The sequence below is a fragment of the Ochotona curzoniae genome, unplaced genomic scaffold (assembly GCF_017591425.1).
Source record: "Ochotona curzoniae isolate NIBS_2020 unplaced genomic scaffold, NIBS_Ocur_1.0 patch258, whole genome shotgun sequence".
Lineage (NCBI taxonomy): Eukaryota > Metazoa > Chordata > Mammalia > Lagomorpha > Ochotonidae > Ochotona > Ochotona curzoniae.
In genome coordinates, this window is record NW_024466815.1 from 718,298 (window position 1) to 735,275 (window position 16,978).

A 16,978-nucleotide genomic window follows, 5' to 3' on the forward strand; every position below is an offset into this window, starting at 1 on the left:
TTCTTAAGTGGGTGATGGCAGCATGGACTGTCAGACAGAAGGCCAGGGCAGCCCATGGTTGGCTGGGCAATCACATGTAGGTGTCGCTGGGTTACACAGCTTGGGCAGGGGCTTGCATGGAAATATGGCTGCAGAACAGTGAAGGTTAGAGGGGGACAAGCTGCAAAGAGCTCCTGGGATCTTCAGAATGGAGGAAGCTGGGTGAGGGTTAATTTCTTGTATGTGTTTAGAGCTCTGTGTGTGTGTGTGAAATGTTGCACTGTCCAATATTGCAGGAGGGAGAGTAGACTGAAAGAGTAGAGACCAGAATGGCCCAGGATGGCTGTCAGGGTAACCCAAGTGTTAAGGGGACTGTAGGGGTGCAGTGAGCCTGACTCTCATCCTGCGCCTAGGCCACCTTCAGCACCACGGAGATGGCTCTGGCACTGAACCGGTACCTGTGCCTGGCTGTGCTGCCGCTCATCACCAAGTGTGCGCCACTCTTTGCGGGCACGGAGCACCGCGCCATCATGGTGGACTCTATGCTGCACACCGTGTACCGCCTGTCTCGGGGCCGCTCGCTCACCAAGGCGCAGCGTGACGTCATCGAGGACTGCCTCATGGCCCTGTGCAGGTGGAGTGGGCGGGGCCGGGCCGGGAGGGGCGGGGCCTGGCAGGACAAGGCGGGGCCAGGCCGGCCAGGAGGGGCGGGGCCTGGCAGAACTGGTCGGAGCTAAGCCGGGCAGGCCAGAAGGGAGCCCTCCCCTAGGGTGGTGGGGCGGAGCTAACTGGGAGGGGTGGGGCCTGGTGGGGCTGGGCGGAGCCAGGCCTGGCAGGACTGGGCGGGGCCAAGTCTGGCAGTATGGGACCAGAGTGGGCAGAGCAGGACCCAGTGACTGTGGCTTCCAGGGGCCGATCCCAGCATCCTGAGCTTGTCTCCCCACAGGTACATCCGCCCGTCCATGCTGCAGCACCTGCTCCGGCGCCTGGTGTTCGACGTGCCAATCCTGAACGAGTTTGCCAAGATGCCACTCAAGGTGTGCCCGCGGGTTCATTGCCAGAAACCTCTTAGCATCCTCATGTGTGTTCTGAGATTTCCAGGACATTGGCTTCCTGTCACTGATGCCTTTCTATCCTCTAATTAACGTTTAATTTGCCTAACAGCGAGCCAACCCTGCCTCAATTAGCATACATTTGCATGGGCATACCACTCTCTCTAATTAGTATGTTTATTTGCATGCCCACACTACCAGCCCTTCCACTATTTAAATGAGTGCATACATTTGAATAAACAGTTATCACAGCTATTCTGAATATTTGCACACTGTCTCTCCTGTCTTTTCATTTGCATGTTAATTTGCATATGGAGATACCTCAGCTCAGTATGCCGACTGTTGTACATAATGCGTTTAAATAAGCCTCTATTTTAGATTTTCATATTAGATGGTAGAGGCCCTCTTTTCAATTACCATATATTTGCATGGGGTGCTGCCTGTGTTTCTAGTTAGCGTGCTCATTTGCATTAGTGTTGATAACTCCAGCCATATGTCCACTTGTGTGTCACCCTATGCATGGAGTAATATTAGCATGCTTATTCCTGTACAGCATTTCCAGACAAGCCCAGCTCTAGTTTACTACCCATCCAGACTTTAAATTAGAACACCAGATTTACATAATAAACTGTCAGGAACCATTCCTCAATAAACAAATAGCTCTATCCATGTCACTTGCATGGCCCACACCTTCACCATAATTCTGAAGCACCAACATCCCTCTGCCTCCTGGACTTAATTTGCTTATCTCTTTCCCATCTCGTTTGTGCTCAGCTCCTCACCAATCACTATGAGCGCTGCTGGAAGTACTACTGCCTCCCCACGGGCTGGGCTAACTTTGGGGTCACCTCAGAGGAGGAGCTGCACCTCACACGCAAACTCTTCTGGGGCATTTTCGACTCTCTGGCCCATAAGGTCTGGGTACCTGGGTTGGGGGGTGGGGGTTGGGGAAGAGGACATTGTGGAAGGCTGAGCATCCACAGTTGGGAAATCCAGAACAGAATTCCTAAATTTGGGGGATCCAAAGATGGAGGCAAGAGTGTGTGTGTAGGCAAATCTATAAATGGGGGGGCATTTATAGAACAGGGATGGCCCTCTAGCTTGGAGACTTGGGGAGAGAGAGGGTGTGGAGGCAATGTGAGGGTTTGGTTGGGTCTGAGATCTGTGGATTCTGAAAGGAGAGTTGATGAACAGAGGGTGTGAGTCAGAGATTGCACCCAGTGACCTTACCCTCAGCCTCACCCTACCCCTGGCACCCACAGAAGTACGACCAGGAGCTGTACCGCATGGCCATGCCTTGTCTGTGTGCCATCGCAGGGGCCCTGCCCCCTGACTACGTGGACGCCTCCTATTCTTCCAAGGCGGAGAAGAAGGCCACGGTGGACGCTGAAGGCAACTTTGACCCTCGGCCAGTGGAGACCCTCAAGTGAGGCCCTATGGGGTTGGGAAGCAGGGGTGGGGTGGCCAAGGGAGAATGGGGAATGGAGAGGGGGGCCCAGCCCCACCATCTGTGCACCCTGCCCCCACCCACAGTGTGATCATCCCGGAGAAGCTGGACTCCTTCATCAACAAGTTTGCGGAGTACACACACGAGAAGTGGGCTTTCGACAAGGTCAGCCTTGGCCTTCTCTTCACAGGGCTCTCCTTCCCTGCTGGCTGGCCCCAGACTCCAGTCTGCCCTAACTCCTTCACCCCAGGTTTCTCTGGAGCCCTCAGATCCTCCTGGGCTTACCCCTCACCATGCCTCCCCCTGCAACCTGCCTTTTCTTCTCACCTCTAGATCCAGAACAGCTGGTCCTATGGAGAGAACATAGATGAAGAACTGAAGACCCACCCCATGCTGAGGCCCTACAAGACGTTTTCAGAGAAGGTAATCAACCTTTGGGGTTTAGGATTATGCATCAGAATTAATTTGCAGTTTGGGGGTTCTGGGAGGCAGCTTCTCAGACTTGCATCTTTCCGGGGGAGCACATGGGTTAGGGCGCCCTGTCTGCGGACTGCCTGCACTCACATTTGGTTCCGTCCCCTGGTGGGCCTGATTCCAAGAGTTCCTTTTAGAGTCAGTGGACTGGATTCTGGGATTTAGGATTTCATTGTAGACAATGAGGGTGTTTGGGGTGCTGTGCCACAAAGCAGGGGAGAGATCTGGATTCAAATCCAGGACAGGGGAAGCCAGTGAGGCTGGGGGTGGGGGGCACCTTCCTCCCCACACCCTTCGCTTTGCTCTGACCTCATTCCACTAACTCTGCTCACCTCTGGTCTGCTCAAGGACAAAGAGATTTACCGCTGGCCCATCAAGGAGTCCTTGAAGGCCATGATCGCCTGGGAGTGGACGATAGAGAAGGCCCGGGAGGGTGAGGAGGAGAAGACAGAGAAGAAAAAGACACGCAAGATTTCCCAGAGTGCCCAGGTAAGGCAGGGCCCAGGTTGCAGGGGGGAGGGTCTAGAGAAGGGGTGGGGCCAAGGCAGGGTGGGGTTGGGCAGAATGGGGGTGGTGCTGGAACCTGGGCGGGATGGCCAGCAAGTTGGTCAAGCCCTGGTCATCCCTTGTTCTCTCAGACCTATGACGCCCGAGAAGGCTACAACCCCCAGCCCCCCGACCTCAGTGGAGTCACCCTGTCCCGGGAGCTGCAGGTCAGAGCCTGGCCCTTCCCTTGGGGTGTGGGGTGTGAGGTGCGAGGGGTGTGAGTGGTACCTTTGCATCTGGCCAGGTTGCTCTTTGTATCTGCTCCAGGCCATGGCAGAACAGCTGGCAGAAAATTACCACAACACGTGGGGGCGAAAGAAAAAGCAGGAGCTGGAAGCCAAGGGTGAAGATGCCATCTACCCACCTCCCCCCCCCCACCAGCTCCTGGTCCTCCACCCCCTCTGCTGTCTTCCCCCGGCCCCAAAGTCACAGGCTTTGGATGAATCGGGGCTTTCACATCCCCTCAGTTTCTCGGTCTGTAGAATGAATGGGAACAGTAGCAGCACTCCCCCCACCCCCAGCTCCGGTGAGGAGCAGCCAGCAGCAGAGGGCAGTGTTTGTATTGTTCTCGTCCCCCCTTCACCTGCACCGTGAGGAGCCACTGCCGTGGTCTTCTTCAGAACCCACATTTCAGGTCTTTATCTGCCTCAGGTGGTGGGACCCACCCGCTGCTGGTCCCCTACGACACGCTCACAGCCAAGGAGAAAGCACGAGATCGAGAGAAGGCCCAGGAGCTGCTCAAGTTCCTACAGATGAACGGCTACGCGGTCACCAGGTACGGGGCGGGAGGCCAAAGAGAGCAGGGAGCGGGGTGACCCGGCTACAGAAACACTGGACCAGTGTGGAGAAGGATGGAGAGGCTGGGCCGGATGGGAGCCTAATGGGGAGTGGCCTGGGTGGTAGGGACCAGGGGTGGGGCTACGGGATATGGGAGGCTAATGGGGCGTGGCTTGAGAGCTTGGGGATGTGGTTAGTACAAGAGGAAGCCAAGAGCTTCAGGAGATGGGAGGCTAAGGGCGTGTGGCCTGGGGAGCAGAGGCTGGCTAGCGAAGAAGAGTGAGATCAAAGTATCAGGAGTATAATACATGCGAGGCCAATGAGGCAAGGTCTTGGAGCTTGGGGGGCATGGTTAGGGAAGGAGAGTAGCAAGGGGCGTGGCTACAGAAGATGGTCATTATTAGGATGTGACCTGGCACATTGGAAGCATCCTTAGGGCAGGAGGGAGACTGAGGGGCGTGGTTAGGAAAGATGGAAGGTTAACGGGGCTTAGCCTGGGGAGCAGAGGCGTGGTTAGGACAGGCGGGAGACTAATAAGTCGGGGTCTACATAGCAGAGTGTGGCCTAGAGAGGAGCTGGGACCCGGGATGAGGCAGAAAAGCTGGTAGCTGCAGGTGCAGCTGTAGCAGAGTAATAGGATGAGGCCCGCGTCTGGGCTGACCTCTCTTCACCTCTCCCCCCAGAGGCCTTAAGGACATGGAGCTGGACACGTCTTCCATCGAGAAGCGGTTCGCCTTTGGCTTCCTGCAGCAGCTGCTGCGCTGGATGGACATTTCCCAGGAGTTCATTGCCCACCTGGGTAGGGAGACCCCCTCCCCACTTCCGCCGTCCTTGCAGAAACCAGCCCCACCATCCGCTAGGAAAGCCATGCTTGAGTTTCTGCCTTCTCTGCTCACCTGGTAGTGACTGAGCATTCACGGTGTACCTGTCACTGCTGTTGTAGGTATGGGGACACAGAGGTCCCTGCCCACCTCCCTGTGGCGGATTTAGTTCGGGTGAATCAGAAGTGAGCAGATCACTTAGCCGGTTACGATGTGGTTTGTGCTAAACAGGGCACTCCAGGGAGACCGGGTGAACTATCCAGGCTAGGGCAGGAGGAGAAGGACATGGGGGCTTCCTGTTCCTTCGAAGCTGAGGGTCCCCAGATGCAAAGGTCTTAGGTGGTCCCTGGCCTGAGTGTTAGAAGGCCCGTGGATTGGAAGCAGAGGGGCCAAGCGGGGCAGGGCGAGGGGTGACGGGCCTGAACAGGTGGCACTCTATGGCTCTCCTGCGGCTGCGGCTCCAAGGAAAGATTAGGCCCTCCGCTGCCTGCAGAAGTCACTTCAGCATCACCGTAACTGCCTTGAGCCCCTCATATCCCCTGCCCCCACTACACACACACACACCTCATTCCTCTTGAAAGCCACTGCCTAAAGCCCCCACTTTCCCTCCACATGAGTGAGACAGCAGGGCTCACACTATGTCATCTTGAAACCTGGACGCCACCTTGGCAGTTCCGCCCCCTTCAGCTTCGTTTCTTCATCTGTGATGTGGGGTATGCTTGCTTGCTGTGCAGTTGGGGAGCCACGTGGAGAGGGGCCTGTGAGAATGATGCCACCATTATTATTTTAACAGTATTCATTATTCCTGGCACCCTGTTGTTTAAATCTGATTTCCAATTTATTTTGTTGTTTGAAATTTGCTTTTATTTTTATTAGAAAGACAAAGTGACAAAGAGAAGGAAAGACAGAGAGAGGGAGATCTTCCATCTGCTGGTTCACTCCCCTGCTGTCTATAATGGCCAGAGCTGAGCCGATCCAAAGCCAGGAGCCAAGAACTTCTTTGGGGTCTCCCAAGTGGGTGCAGGGTCTCAAAAACTTGGGCCATCCTTTAATGCTTTCCCAGGCCATTAGTAGGGAGCTGGATCAGAAGTGGAGCAGCCAGGACTTAAACAAGTACTTAATACAGGACGCCACAGGCAGAAGTTTAGCCTGCTACACCATGATGCCAGCTCTGCTGAGTTCCATTTTAAAATGAACTCAACCCTGTCCATATCAACTTGATCCATTTCTTCTGAATTTGCTCGGTGCCAACAAGGACATTCAGGAGGGAAAGGGCTGGTGGTAGTGAAGGGAGAGCGTCCCTAATCTCAGCTGGTGGTCCTTCCCCACTTCCGGATGCAGGAAGGGGTTGATCTAGCAGTCAGAGACCTCAGATGTAAGGTAGGGACGCAAAGTTTATTTTGAAGTCAGAAGAGATGGCTCCAGATCAGAAAAACATCTCCCACTGGTGCCTAAGTCTGCCCTCCTGCCAGGACACCTCTTCCCCCTCACCGTGACTCCATCTCACCTTCCCCCACAGAGGCTGTGGTCAGCAGTGGACGAGTGGAGAAGTCCCCACATGAGCAGGAGATTAAATTCTTTGCTAAGGTGAGAGTAGGGGGTGTTGCTTAGAAGCCAGCAGGGGCTGGGTGGGCTCTTGCTCCCCCACCCATGCCCCCATCTTCTCCCCTCTGTCCCCAGATCCTGCTCCCCTTGATCAACCAGTACTTCACCAACCACTGCCTCTACTTCCTGTCCACACCTGCCAAAGTGCTGGGCAGTGGGGGCCACGCCTCCAACAAGGAGAAGGAAATGATCACCAGGTTGGTTGCCTGCGACCTCTGACCTCCCTGGGGTGTCACTCTGGACCCCTCCCTCCTACACTTGGTTCTCGGGGGCAAGAGGCAGAGTGCTTTCTTCTGGGTGCTGGGCGTGGGTTGTTCTACCTACCTGGTCAGAAAGCCAGAGTCCCGCTGTCCTAAGTGGGACTGTCCAAGCTTGTCCATCTCACTGCCATGGGCTCTCTGCTTCCCCTCCCCTGGCCCTACCTGCTGTCCTGCGCCCCTCACCCCCTGCACCCCTCCCTCCTGTCCCTTCCTCCTCCTGTAGCCTCTTCTGTAAGCTGGCTGCCCTTGTTCGCCACCGAGTCTCTCTCTTTGGTGAGTAGCTGCTCACCTGAGCCTGTGTCTCCATCCCTGCCACCTCACTTTTGGGGTCTCCAGACATTGGAAGACTGTATGTGGGGAAATGCATGGGGCTTTAGGGGCCAGGCTGGGAGCTCAGTGGCATCCTGGGCTCACCAGGGAGAGGTGGGCTGGGGTGGCCATGGAGGCAGGTGCGGTCCCCCTCACCCACCCTTCACACCCACCATCTGCCCTTCCTAGGCACGGACGCCCCAGCCGTAGTCAACTGTCTTCACATCCTGGCCCGCTCCCTGGATGCCAGGTAATGCTACCAGCCGTGCCCCGCCCCCCTAGTGGTGCCCAGGCTGTCCCATCATCTCCCTTTGGGTGGAGACTCTGGGTCACCTCAACCCCCTGTTCCTAGGACGGTGATGAAATCAGGCCCCGAGATCGTCAAGGCCGGCCTCCGCTCCTTCTTTGAAAGCGCCTCAGAGGACATCGAGAAGATGGTGGAGAACCTGCGGCTGGGCAAGGTGTCCCAGGCACGCACGCAGGTGAAGGGCGTGGGCCAGAACCTCACCTACACCACCGTGGCCCTGCTGCCTGTCCTCACCACGCTCTTCCAGCACATCGCGCAGCACCAGTTCGGAGACGACGTCATCTGTAAGGACTGCTGACGCTGCAGCTGGGGGGAGGAGCCTGGGTGAACTATGGGCGGGGCCAGAGCAGGCAGGGGCGGGGCCAGAGTTGGGTGGGGCCGAGGCCAGCACTGCCTCTCCCCTGTGAATGGATGGCTACAGGCACAATCAATATATTGGTTCTGGGTTGTTGGTTTTTTTTTTTTGTGCCTCCGCCAATATATTGGTTCTTATGTTGCTCAAAGGCTTCATAGAGAGAAAAGTATCTTTAGCTCCAGGACCAGGATCTTGAGGCTCCAGGGCCTGTGTCTGCTGGTGGCCCTCCGGCTGGCAGAGTCTTCAGGCTGTGCAGGGCGTCACACGTCAAGAGATGGGGCACACGTGTGTGCATCTGTAGCCTTCAGCATCTCTCTCTCTATCTTACCAGGCTACCAGGATTAATCCATCTTCGGTGGTCTGACTGCTCCCTGATCACCACCCCTCCCTGACACCCCATCTCTAAGCAACACAATCAGATTAGACGCCTGCCCTCTTCATCCTGCCTTGGGGGGGGTCAAATCAGCACAGGCGCCCTTGCGGGATCACTCAAACCGTAGCCAATCCTGGCAAGTAGCAGGCTGAGTTAGGAAGGGTATGTGTTCAGCAAAGGAAAACAGTGTTACTCAGGGAGAGACAGAGTCTTCCATCTGCTACCTCACTCCCCTCATATGGCTGCAAGTGCCAGAGCTGGATTGATCTGAAACCAGGAGCCAGTAGCTTCCTCTAGGTCTCCAACATGATGCAGAGAACCTGAATCAGAGGCATAAGAGCTGAGATGCCAGTTGGCATGCATCTGGGGTGCTGGCAAGGCAACGGTGGCTTTACTTGCTAGGCCACAGCGCCAGCCGCGGTGTCCAGCAGCTTTACCAAAAGACCCCTGTCACTATAGCTTCCACATAATGGGTGTCCCTCATTGGGCCTGTGGGAGGCACATGGTTTACCTAAGACCTGAGTTGGAGGAAGTACCCAATGCTCTCCATCAAGCAACCCCAGATGTCTCTCTAAGGAAAATGACCACCGCCCGCTTTGTTGAGTGCCTGCCATGGACCCTGCTCCGGTTCCTGTTCAACAGTGGGCTCACTGGATCTTCAGAAGCATGCCATGAAGATGGCACACATTTACCCCCAGTTGATTGAGTAGACAGGAAAAAAAAATGGAGGCTAGGAAGGACTTGGACTGTGCTCAAGTCACATAGCTAAACAAAACCAAGCCAGCAGGCTGGCCCTTCAGCCTCTACTCTTACTGCCCTGCCCATTCAGGGGTGAGGGCGGCAGGTGGGAGGATGCCCGGTGGTGGTCATCACCCATGGGCACCCTTACCCTCTCTCTTCCTCTAAGTGGATGACGTTCAGGTGTCCTGCTACCGAACACTGTGCAGCATCTACTCTCTGGGGACCACCAAGAATACTTACGTGGAAAAGTAAGGAGAGGGACCTATAGTTTGGGAGCCAGGAATGGAATTGTGGGGAAGATGATAGGGGTGGGTGACAGGTTGGGACCTGAGCAGAGTCTGCAAGTACCACAGTGGACTCAGCAGTGGCTACTGCAGTTCCACCCAGTGACCATGTGAGGACAATCGGGAACAGCCAGTTTCAAAGGCCCCAGGCCACCCAGTGTTGGGGACCTATGGGGTGGGGGAATGTGGCCCTGGGTGACCAGGATGCTTGATGGCTTCCTGTCAGGAAGGAGCACTGACAGTGCTGGGCTGGAGTGACAGATGGAGCAAGAGGTCCCTGAGGGGATGGGAGCAGGGCATAGGCGGGGGCAGGAGGGGAGGCTCTGGACCCCATGAGCCCAAAATTCATGCTCAGCCCCCTCCTCCAGACTGCGACCAGCCCTCGGGGAGTGCCTGGCCCGTCTAGCAGCCGCCATGCCTGTGGCCTTCTTGGAGCCTCAGCTCAACGAGTACAATGCCTGCTCGGTGTACACCACCAAGTCCCCCAGGGAGCGAGCCAGTAAGTGACAGTGGGGCACTGGGCCCAGGGCAGAGCCTGCTGTGGCAGGATCCTGGCCGTGCCAGGCTGAGGGAACACCCCCACACCGGGTTGCGGTGGTCCACATCTGGGACTCCCAGAGCTTATGCATCCGAGGCTGTAGGGAAAACTGAGGGGTCAAGGGTGGAATTTGGAGCTGTGGGATTCCTTTTAGAGGTAGTGACATAGGACTTTCATCAGGCTTGGGGGCACAGGGACTTGCCAGGACCCTTGAGTTTTGGCTAAGGGCTGCAGCAGTGTGGCAAGTTTAGAGGAAGATGTGAGTCTTTCACGGCTTCCTTAACGAGTGCTCACTGCCTTTCCGCTGTAATGAAGGTGCTGTCCTTGGTCCCTGAGATTCAGTGATGACCAGACAAGCACTGCTGGGGTTCTCAGGGTTAGGTGGAGGCGCAGATCTCTGGAATAATCTCTGGGGTGGGACTCTGATCCGAGGTAGTGCCCTATTCCCAGAACCTGGGGCCTGTCCCAGAGCAGGCTAGTGGACAAGCAGGCAGTGAGCTGCGGGATGCAGAGGGGTGACATGGGCAAGCTGGGCTGCAGGATGGCGTCTTGAGTGACTGCTTTGCAGCCAGCCAGGATGGGGGGCAATGGGCCTGGGATGAGGGGGACTTAAGGAGTGAAGATTTTTAGGCATGAGGCTAGAACTTGGGTGGGTTTTTTGGGATGTGAAGTGTTGGGGGATGGCTGAGTCAATGTGAGAGTTGAGGGGGTCATGGGTTTTGGGTTAGGATCTGAGGAGTGGGGTTTGGGAAACCAGCCGGGACCTATTCAGGGGTGTCTGATGCACGAACAGGCCCTGAGGTTTTGAGGGTGGTCACTCAGCATGCTTAGACCTCGCCCTGCTCCCCAGTCCTGGGGCTTCCCAACAGCGTGGAGGAGATGTGCCCCGACATCCCTGTACTGGAGCGGCTCATGGCAGACATCGGGGGGCTGGCCGAGTCCGGGGCTCGCTACACAGAGATGCCACATGTCATTGAGATCACACTGCCCATGCTGTGCAGTTACCTGCCCCGCTGGTGGGAGCGTGGGCCTGAGGCGCCCCCACCTGCATTGCCCGCCGGGGCGCCCCCACCCTGCACGGCCGTCACCTCCGACCACCTCAACTCCCTGTTGGGCAACATCCTGCGCATCATCGTCAACAACCTGGGCATCGATGAGGCCACCTGGATGAAGCGGCTTGCTGGTGGGTCACTTAGGGAGTGAGTCATCGGGTGGAAGATCTTCCTCTCTGTCTTTTCCTCCTCTCTGTATATCTGACTTTGCAATAAAAAATAAATCTTAAGAAAAAAAGAAGAAAGAAAGAAAAAAAGGAAGGGAGGAAGGAAGGAAGGAAGGAAGGAAGGAAGGAAGGAAAGCCACAGGGTGAAGTAAGAATCTGGGTCACTGGGGGGTCAGAGGGGGGTCAGAGGTTAAAGGCTGGAGTCAGGATCATGTTCGTCCAGGATGAGAATTCAATGGTCAGAGGTCAGGGTCTCGTGTCAGGCCAGTGTCACAGGATAGGAACATTGGTTCAGTTCAGGGTTAGAATTAAGACCAGGGTTTAGGGACTATGTCAAGTCAGCCTGGCCCAAGGTCAGAAGTGGATCAGAGGAGGGTCAGGGCCTAGTTGGGCTCAAATGATTAGTGCTGCTGGGTTCAAAGCACGTCTGAAGCCACGAGTTGGGGGGGTGAGGGCTAGGTCAGAGGTCAGATCCGAGTGCCCCACCTCTGTGTCCCACAGTGTTTGCCCAGCCCATCGTGAGCCGGGCACGGCCTGAGCTCCTGCACTCTCACTTCATCCCCACCATCGGGCGGCTGCGCAAGCGGGCAGGCAAGGTCGTAGCGGAAGAGGAGCAGCTGCGGCTGGAGGCCAAGGCGGAGGCCGAGGAGGGCGAGCTCCTGGTGCGGGATGAGTTCTCTGTGCTCTGCCGGGACCTATACGCCCTCTACCCACTGCTCATCCGCTACGTGGACAACAACAGGTCAGCCCGCCTTGGCTGGCCCCACCCCACCCTCTGATCTCCCCATATTCAGACCTGCAGTGCACTTCTTCCCATGCCCACCTGCCCCAACCCCACCCTCTGACAACCCCCTTCCCCCACCCCATCCCTTCTGGCTTCTGCCTCTTGTTTTCCCACTCACACTGTGTCGGCAGGCCTGGGTGGCTGGGGCTGTCTGGTGGCCCTGCACCATTACTAAGGAAAGGAAACTAGTTTGGATCTGATCAAGCTCATTGTCCCCTAGAAGCACAGCCCTTGAGTAAAATGACAAGGGCAGGTGTCATTAAATGACTAGCCTCTCCCTGACATCCCAACTCCTGCTTTCAGAGCCATAGCCCTGAGATGCAGTCTAATCCAGGGAGAGTGAATCAGGTTCAACTGTGCACTCCATCCTGGTTGAAATACATTTTAAGGTCGCATCAAGGGTTTGGTGATGGATTAACTATGTCTGCCCCGGGAACAGCAATGGGAAGGGTGATGTATATGCTGTGTAAGTACCATTCGTGGTGTTGATTCAAGCTGAACCAACTGCTGAACCCAGTCACAAGGTCTGTCAGCACAAGTAAGCTACGAGAACTGTTGGCTCACCCTTGCCCTATTGAGCTTAGAGAGAACCTAGAAGCTTTCCATTTTTGCTACATTTGATCTAAGGGAAAGCTCCACGTCTTGCAGGTCTCAGAGCTTGGTTCTAGTTCCTGTCTGAGCAGAGGGGAGGGATGCTGGGGTGTGCAGGATCCACTGAGCGATCAGAGAAGGAAAAATGCCTGTGTTCCCCTCCTCTGCTCCCCCTGCTTGCTCATCTTGAAGCTCCTGAGAGGGGAAGGTGGACCCTCAGCAAGACTGGACAGTTGTGTCCCAGGCACCTAAAGGGACACTACACAGCGATGAGTGGACGACTGGTGACAACACACAGCCACAGCTGTGTGGATGACATAGGCGTTAAGCTGAGGGACAGGATGGAGCCCCTGTCAGCTTGTTTATTTCTGTAATGTTGAGACCAGAAAAAAGTAGCTTATGGGCTAGCAGCAGGGTAAGGGTCATCACTGGGGCACAGGAAGAGGGTGAGGCTGTAGGAGGCACAAGGTTGCCTCTGAGAACTGCTTCTAGATGTAGGGGTGCTCACATGAGGACCAAGCGGCACCCACTCTTGGTGTGTCTGTTGGAACGCTAAATGTGAGTGCCAACCTTGTGCAGAAAAGCAATAGTTGTTTGAAAATGTAGACATGTGCACCTGAACATGGCCCCAGGAGACCCTATCTCTCCCACTGCCTGGGGACTGCCACCCTCACCTGCCACCATTCCCTTATCCCAGGGCACACTGGCTGACGGAGCCCAACCCCAGTGCTGAGGAGTTATTCCGGATGGTGGGCGAGATCTTCATCTACTGGTCCAAGTCCCATGTGAGTCCCCATCCCACTGCCGCTGCCCTCACCAACACCGTCTTCTCCCACCCTGGCCCACCCCACCCCCAACACAGTGCCTCCCCTTCTCCACCCCTAGAACTTTAAGCGTGAGGAGCAGAACTTCGTGGTCCAGAATGAGATCAACAACATGTCCTTCCTGACGGCTGACAGCAAGAGCAAGATGGCCAAGGTAGGTGCTCTGCTCAGCAGTTGGCACTTGGTGGGGAGGGAGGGTGCAGCCTCCGGGGAGTCCTGCCCGACCCCTTCTTACCCCTCCAGCTGGTCCTGTGCTGAGCACACTCCCTGTGGCCCTCACGACAGCTCCTCCTGCACACCAGCCCCCTCCTCCCCGGCTCTCCCTTCCACTTTCTCTCCTCCTCGCCAACCCTCATCCTACACTCACTTCCCTTCCCTGGTCTCCTCTCCCCATGGTCCCACACCCCTGCCTCCTATTCCCACTTGCCTCTTAGAATTGTCCCTCTTCAGGGTCCTGAAGAACAAACCCACTCCTTCCAGCCAGGTCTAGAAACGGCCAGCTTAAGGGGAGTGGGCCACAGGGTGGGGCAGAGGAACATGTGGAGTTGGGTGCAGGGTTCTCTGTGGGGCTCGGGTAACCCTTCTTGTCTCTGTCTGCAACCCGGTGGAGCAGGCGGGAGATGTACAGGTCAGCCCCAAGTCTGGGACCTTCTGCATGGCTCTTGACTAACCACCCACCCCACTCCCAGCCCCCACCCTTCTTCTCTTCCTCCCCCCAGCCCTTCCCCTCCTCTCAGGTCTTCACTAATTGACTTCTTTCTTTCTTTTTCTTTTCTTTTACTTTTTTTTTTCATTTGTTAAGAAAAAAAGAAAGAAAGAAAGGCAACTTTCAGCTTTCCCAAAGCATTGTGGGCTGAGGTCTGGAGGGTGGGGCAGGCCAGCACGTGGCGCATGGTTAGGGGCAGTGGCACCTCACTGTGCCCTGGTTGACGGCTTGGGCGCTGGAGCCACCCAGAATGGGGTGGGCTCCTGTGTGGGGGGTTGGCTGTGGAACCTGGGTTGGGTTGAGCCTCCCCAGCACAGGGCCCTGGGAGGAGCCAGGCAGATGCTGCATGCGTGGCCTCCCGCAGTGTGCCTGGCCCTTGGGGTCTGCTCCGTGTGGCCGGCCCGCGTGGCTGTGGCTCTGGCCGAAGCTTGTCACTGGCATGCCTGGGCACGCCCGGGACACGGGTTTGCACCCAGGGGGCTCCAGAACACGGCTGTGGGACTCTGTGGATCTTTCTGGATCTTTCTGTCTCCCCATGTCCTTGTCTCCCTCTTCATCTCTCAGTGTCTCTCTTTCTTCCAATTTCTTTTGCCTCTTGCAACTCTTTGTGGATCTGCATCTTTCATTCTTGGAGACCTGGTCTTGGGATATGAAGTGTGGGAGTGTGCATGACAGGGGAGGGTCATCATGGGGAGTCTTGGGGGATTCTGGGAGAAGATTGTCAAAGCGGGAAAAAAAAAGGCCTGGATTTTGGGAAACCTTGGCAGGGTTTGGGTTAGGAGTTAGGCATTTGGGATACAGACTTGGGTCGGGGAGGGCCCACAGTCAGGGCTGGGTTCTGATGGGACGGAGTAGCAAGGCCAAGGGTAGAAGCGGAGGGGTGGTCTGAGGTTGGGTATGGGGTGCCTGCTGTCCAGGCAGGGGCTAGAGTGTGGGCAGTGGGGCCAGGCCTGAGCTGGGCCCAGGCTGGTGCTGAGCTCTCGGTCCCCACAGTCGGGCGGCTCGGACCAGGAACGCACCAAGAAGAAGCGCCGGGGTGACCGGTACTCAGTACAGACATCGCTCATCGTGGCCACACTGAAAAAGATGCTGCCCATCGGCCTGAACATGTGCGCACCCACTGACCAGGACCTCATCGCGCTGGCCAAGACCCGCTATGCCCTGGTACCTGCCCAGCCCCTCCTGGGAACCTGCCAAGTCCTCCTCCCCCAGCACCCACTGGTCATGGCGGGAGGTTCCCTCCCCCCACCCCACCCCCTGCGAGAACTCCTCCAGGATCCTGGACACCACTCACATCCAGGAATGTCACTAACATCACAGGGTCTTAATGAGCTCTGCAGGACCCCTGCCATGACACCATGAGTCCAAAAAGGTTCTGTCGGCACTCTAGAACCCGCCTCCTTCCATACTTAGGGTTGAGCCTTTGGGTTCTCCCTGAACTCACCTCCTATTGACCTCAGGACCGTGCTGGCCCCTCCCCTTCAACTCTACTTGTGCCCATCAAGGCACTGGTGAACCCCAAACAGCCCCTAGGGTCCCAATAGCCCCTCCCACAGGTCAATATCCAAACCTCTGGGGTCTTGAAGATCATGAGGGTACAACTACTACTGCCCCAGAATCTTTTAAACCTCCTGGGATTCCAACGAGGCTCCCTTTTTGTCCCTTGTATGGGCCAGCAAGGACCTCCCCTCAGAATCCTTTTCGACCTTAGGGGCCCCAAGAAATTCTCACAGGATTTAGTTCTAAGACCCCTAGAAGCCTCCCTTGGATCCTACTAACTTGAAGACCACCAACTTCTGCCCTGGTTTCTCAAGGACCCCTTCCCTGGGACCTGCAAAAGCCTCTTTCTGAGGACTTCGGGCTCCTCCTAGCGCCCGCCAGGACCCTAAAGAGCACTGACCCCCTTTCCCTGCCCCCACCCTGCTGACCCTTACTTCAGTCCCTGTATACCAGTCACCTGGTTGATCTGGGTGATTCCCCATAGCCTTGTTGCTCATTGCCACGACCACCCACATCTTCAAAACCCCCTACTCCGTCTGACCCCTTCCCTCACCCGGCTTCCTCCTCAGCCTTATTCAGTCTTGGATGCTTGGCTCTCCTCATCTTGCTTCCTCATCCCAGATCCCCTGCGGGCCCTTGAATCCTTACTGTCACCCCAAGGCAGCCCTGTGCCCCCTTTGGCCTGCAAGGATGCCTCTGTTACCCCTGCCGACCTGTAGAGTCCTTCCTGGGCCTCTGTGTCCTCCCCAGAGCCAGCCCGGGAGGGAAGGAGGTGTGGGTCAGAGAACGGGCTGCACATGAGCACTGACGAGCTGCTGTCTTGTCTCCCCAGAAAGACACCGACGAGGAGGTCCGGGAGTTTCTGCAGAACAACCTTCACCTGCAAGGAAAGGTATTCCAGCCCCCCCCCCGGCCCCGCCCCACTCCCCAATCCCGCCACCCCAGCCTGGAGCCGCAAGAGGCCCTGGAGGCCGGGTCGCCTCACCTGGACAACGCTGTCTCCCACAGGTCGAAGGTTCCCCATCTCTGCGCTGGCAGATGGCGCTCTACCGGGGCCTGCCTGGCCGCGAGGAGGGCACTGACGACCCGGAGAAAATCGTCCGCAGGGTCCAGGAGGTGTCGGCGGTGCTCTACCACCTGGAACAGGTGCGTGAGTGGGGGAAAAGCTTGGGATTCTGGGCGGAGCCTGGGGTGAGGCTGTGGCTCTGTGGGCGGGGCCTGGGTGAAACCTGGAGTTTGTGGGCGGGGCTTGGGTTGGCCTTGGAATTGTGGGCGGGGAAACCTGAGCCTTCATCTCGCCTTTGTGGGCGGAATCAAAGAAGTTCTGGGTCTGGAGCCTTGAGTCTGCGCGAATGGCCTTGGGTGGGCCTTGGAGTTGGAGCGAGGCCCAAGGGGAGGCACTGAATGTGTAGGCGGGACCTAGGATGGAAACAGATGTGCGGGCTCTGTGGGCGGAGCCCGGGTATTCCCCAGCCTGCTTGCAGAC

The 16,978-nt window shown here is 56.7% G+C and overlaps 1 protein-coding gene across 2 annotated transcripts in view; it reads left to right on the forward strand.

Moving 5' to 3' along the window:
* The window catches only part of LOC121166876 (ryanodine receptor 1-like), a 101,470-nt gene that overhangs the window by 46,313 nt on the left and 38,179 nt on the right, over positions 1-16,978 (forward strand). Inside the window, exons 48-73 of one of the 2 annotated variants that reach the window (XM_040996198.1) lie at positions 393-613; positions 926-1,016; positions 1,806-1,946; positions 2,294-2,457; positions 2,565-2,643; positions 2,812-2,901; positions 3,301-3,441; positions 3,591-3,665; positions 3,766-3,841; positions 4,150-4,273; positions 4,959-5,074; positions 6,616-6,683; positions 6,777-6,898; positions 7,185-7,234; positions 7,460-7,520; positions 7,623-7,861; positions 9,213-9,294; positions 9,699-9,829; positions 10,719-11,051; positions 11,589-11,829; positions 13,160-13,247; positions 13,348-13,440; positions 13,900-13,914; positions 14,986-15,156; positions 16,325-16,384; positions 16,501-16,638. In XM_040996198.1, the coding sequence (XP_040852132.1) occupies positions 393-613; positions 926-1,016; positions 1,806-1,946; positions 2,294-2,457; positions 2,565-2,643; positions 2,812-2,901; positions 3,301-3,441; positions 3,591-3,665; positions 3,766-3,841; positions 4,150-4,273; positions 4,959-5,074; positions 6,616-6,683; positions 6,777-6,898; positions 7,185-7,234; positions 7,460-7,520; positions 7,623-7,861; positions 9,213-9,294; positions 9,699-9,829; positions 10,719-11,051; positions 11,589-11,829; positions 13,160-13,247; positions 13,348-13,440; positions 13,900-13,914; positions 14,986-15,156; positions 16,325-16,384; positions 16,501-16,638 (3,210 nt within the window). The remainder of the gene's footprint in view (positions 1-392; positions 614-925; positions 1,017-1,805; positions 1,947-2,293; positions 2,458-2,564; positions 2,644-2,811; positions 2,902-3,300; positions 3,442-3,590; positions 3,666-3,765; positions 3,842-4,149; positions 4,274-4,958; positions 5,075-6,615; positions 6,684-6,776; positions 6,899-7,184; positions 7,235-7,459; positions 7,521-7,622; positions 7,862-9,212; positions 9,295-9,698; positions 9,830-10,718; positions 11,052-11,588; positions 11,830-13,159; positions 13,248-13,347; positions 13,441-13,899; positions 13,915-14,985; positions 15,157-16,324; positions 16,385-16,500; positions 16,639-16,978) is intronic. The other variant, XM_040996196.1, reaches the window with a different exon arrangement.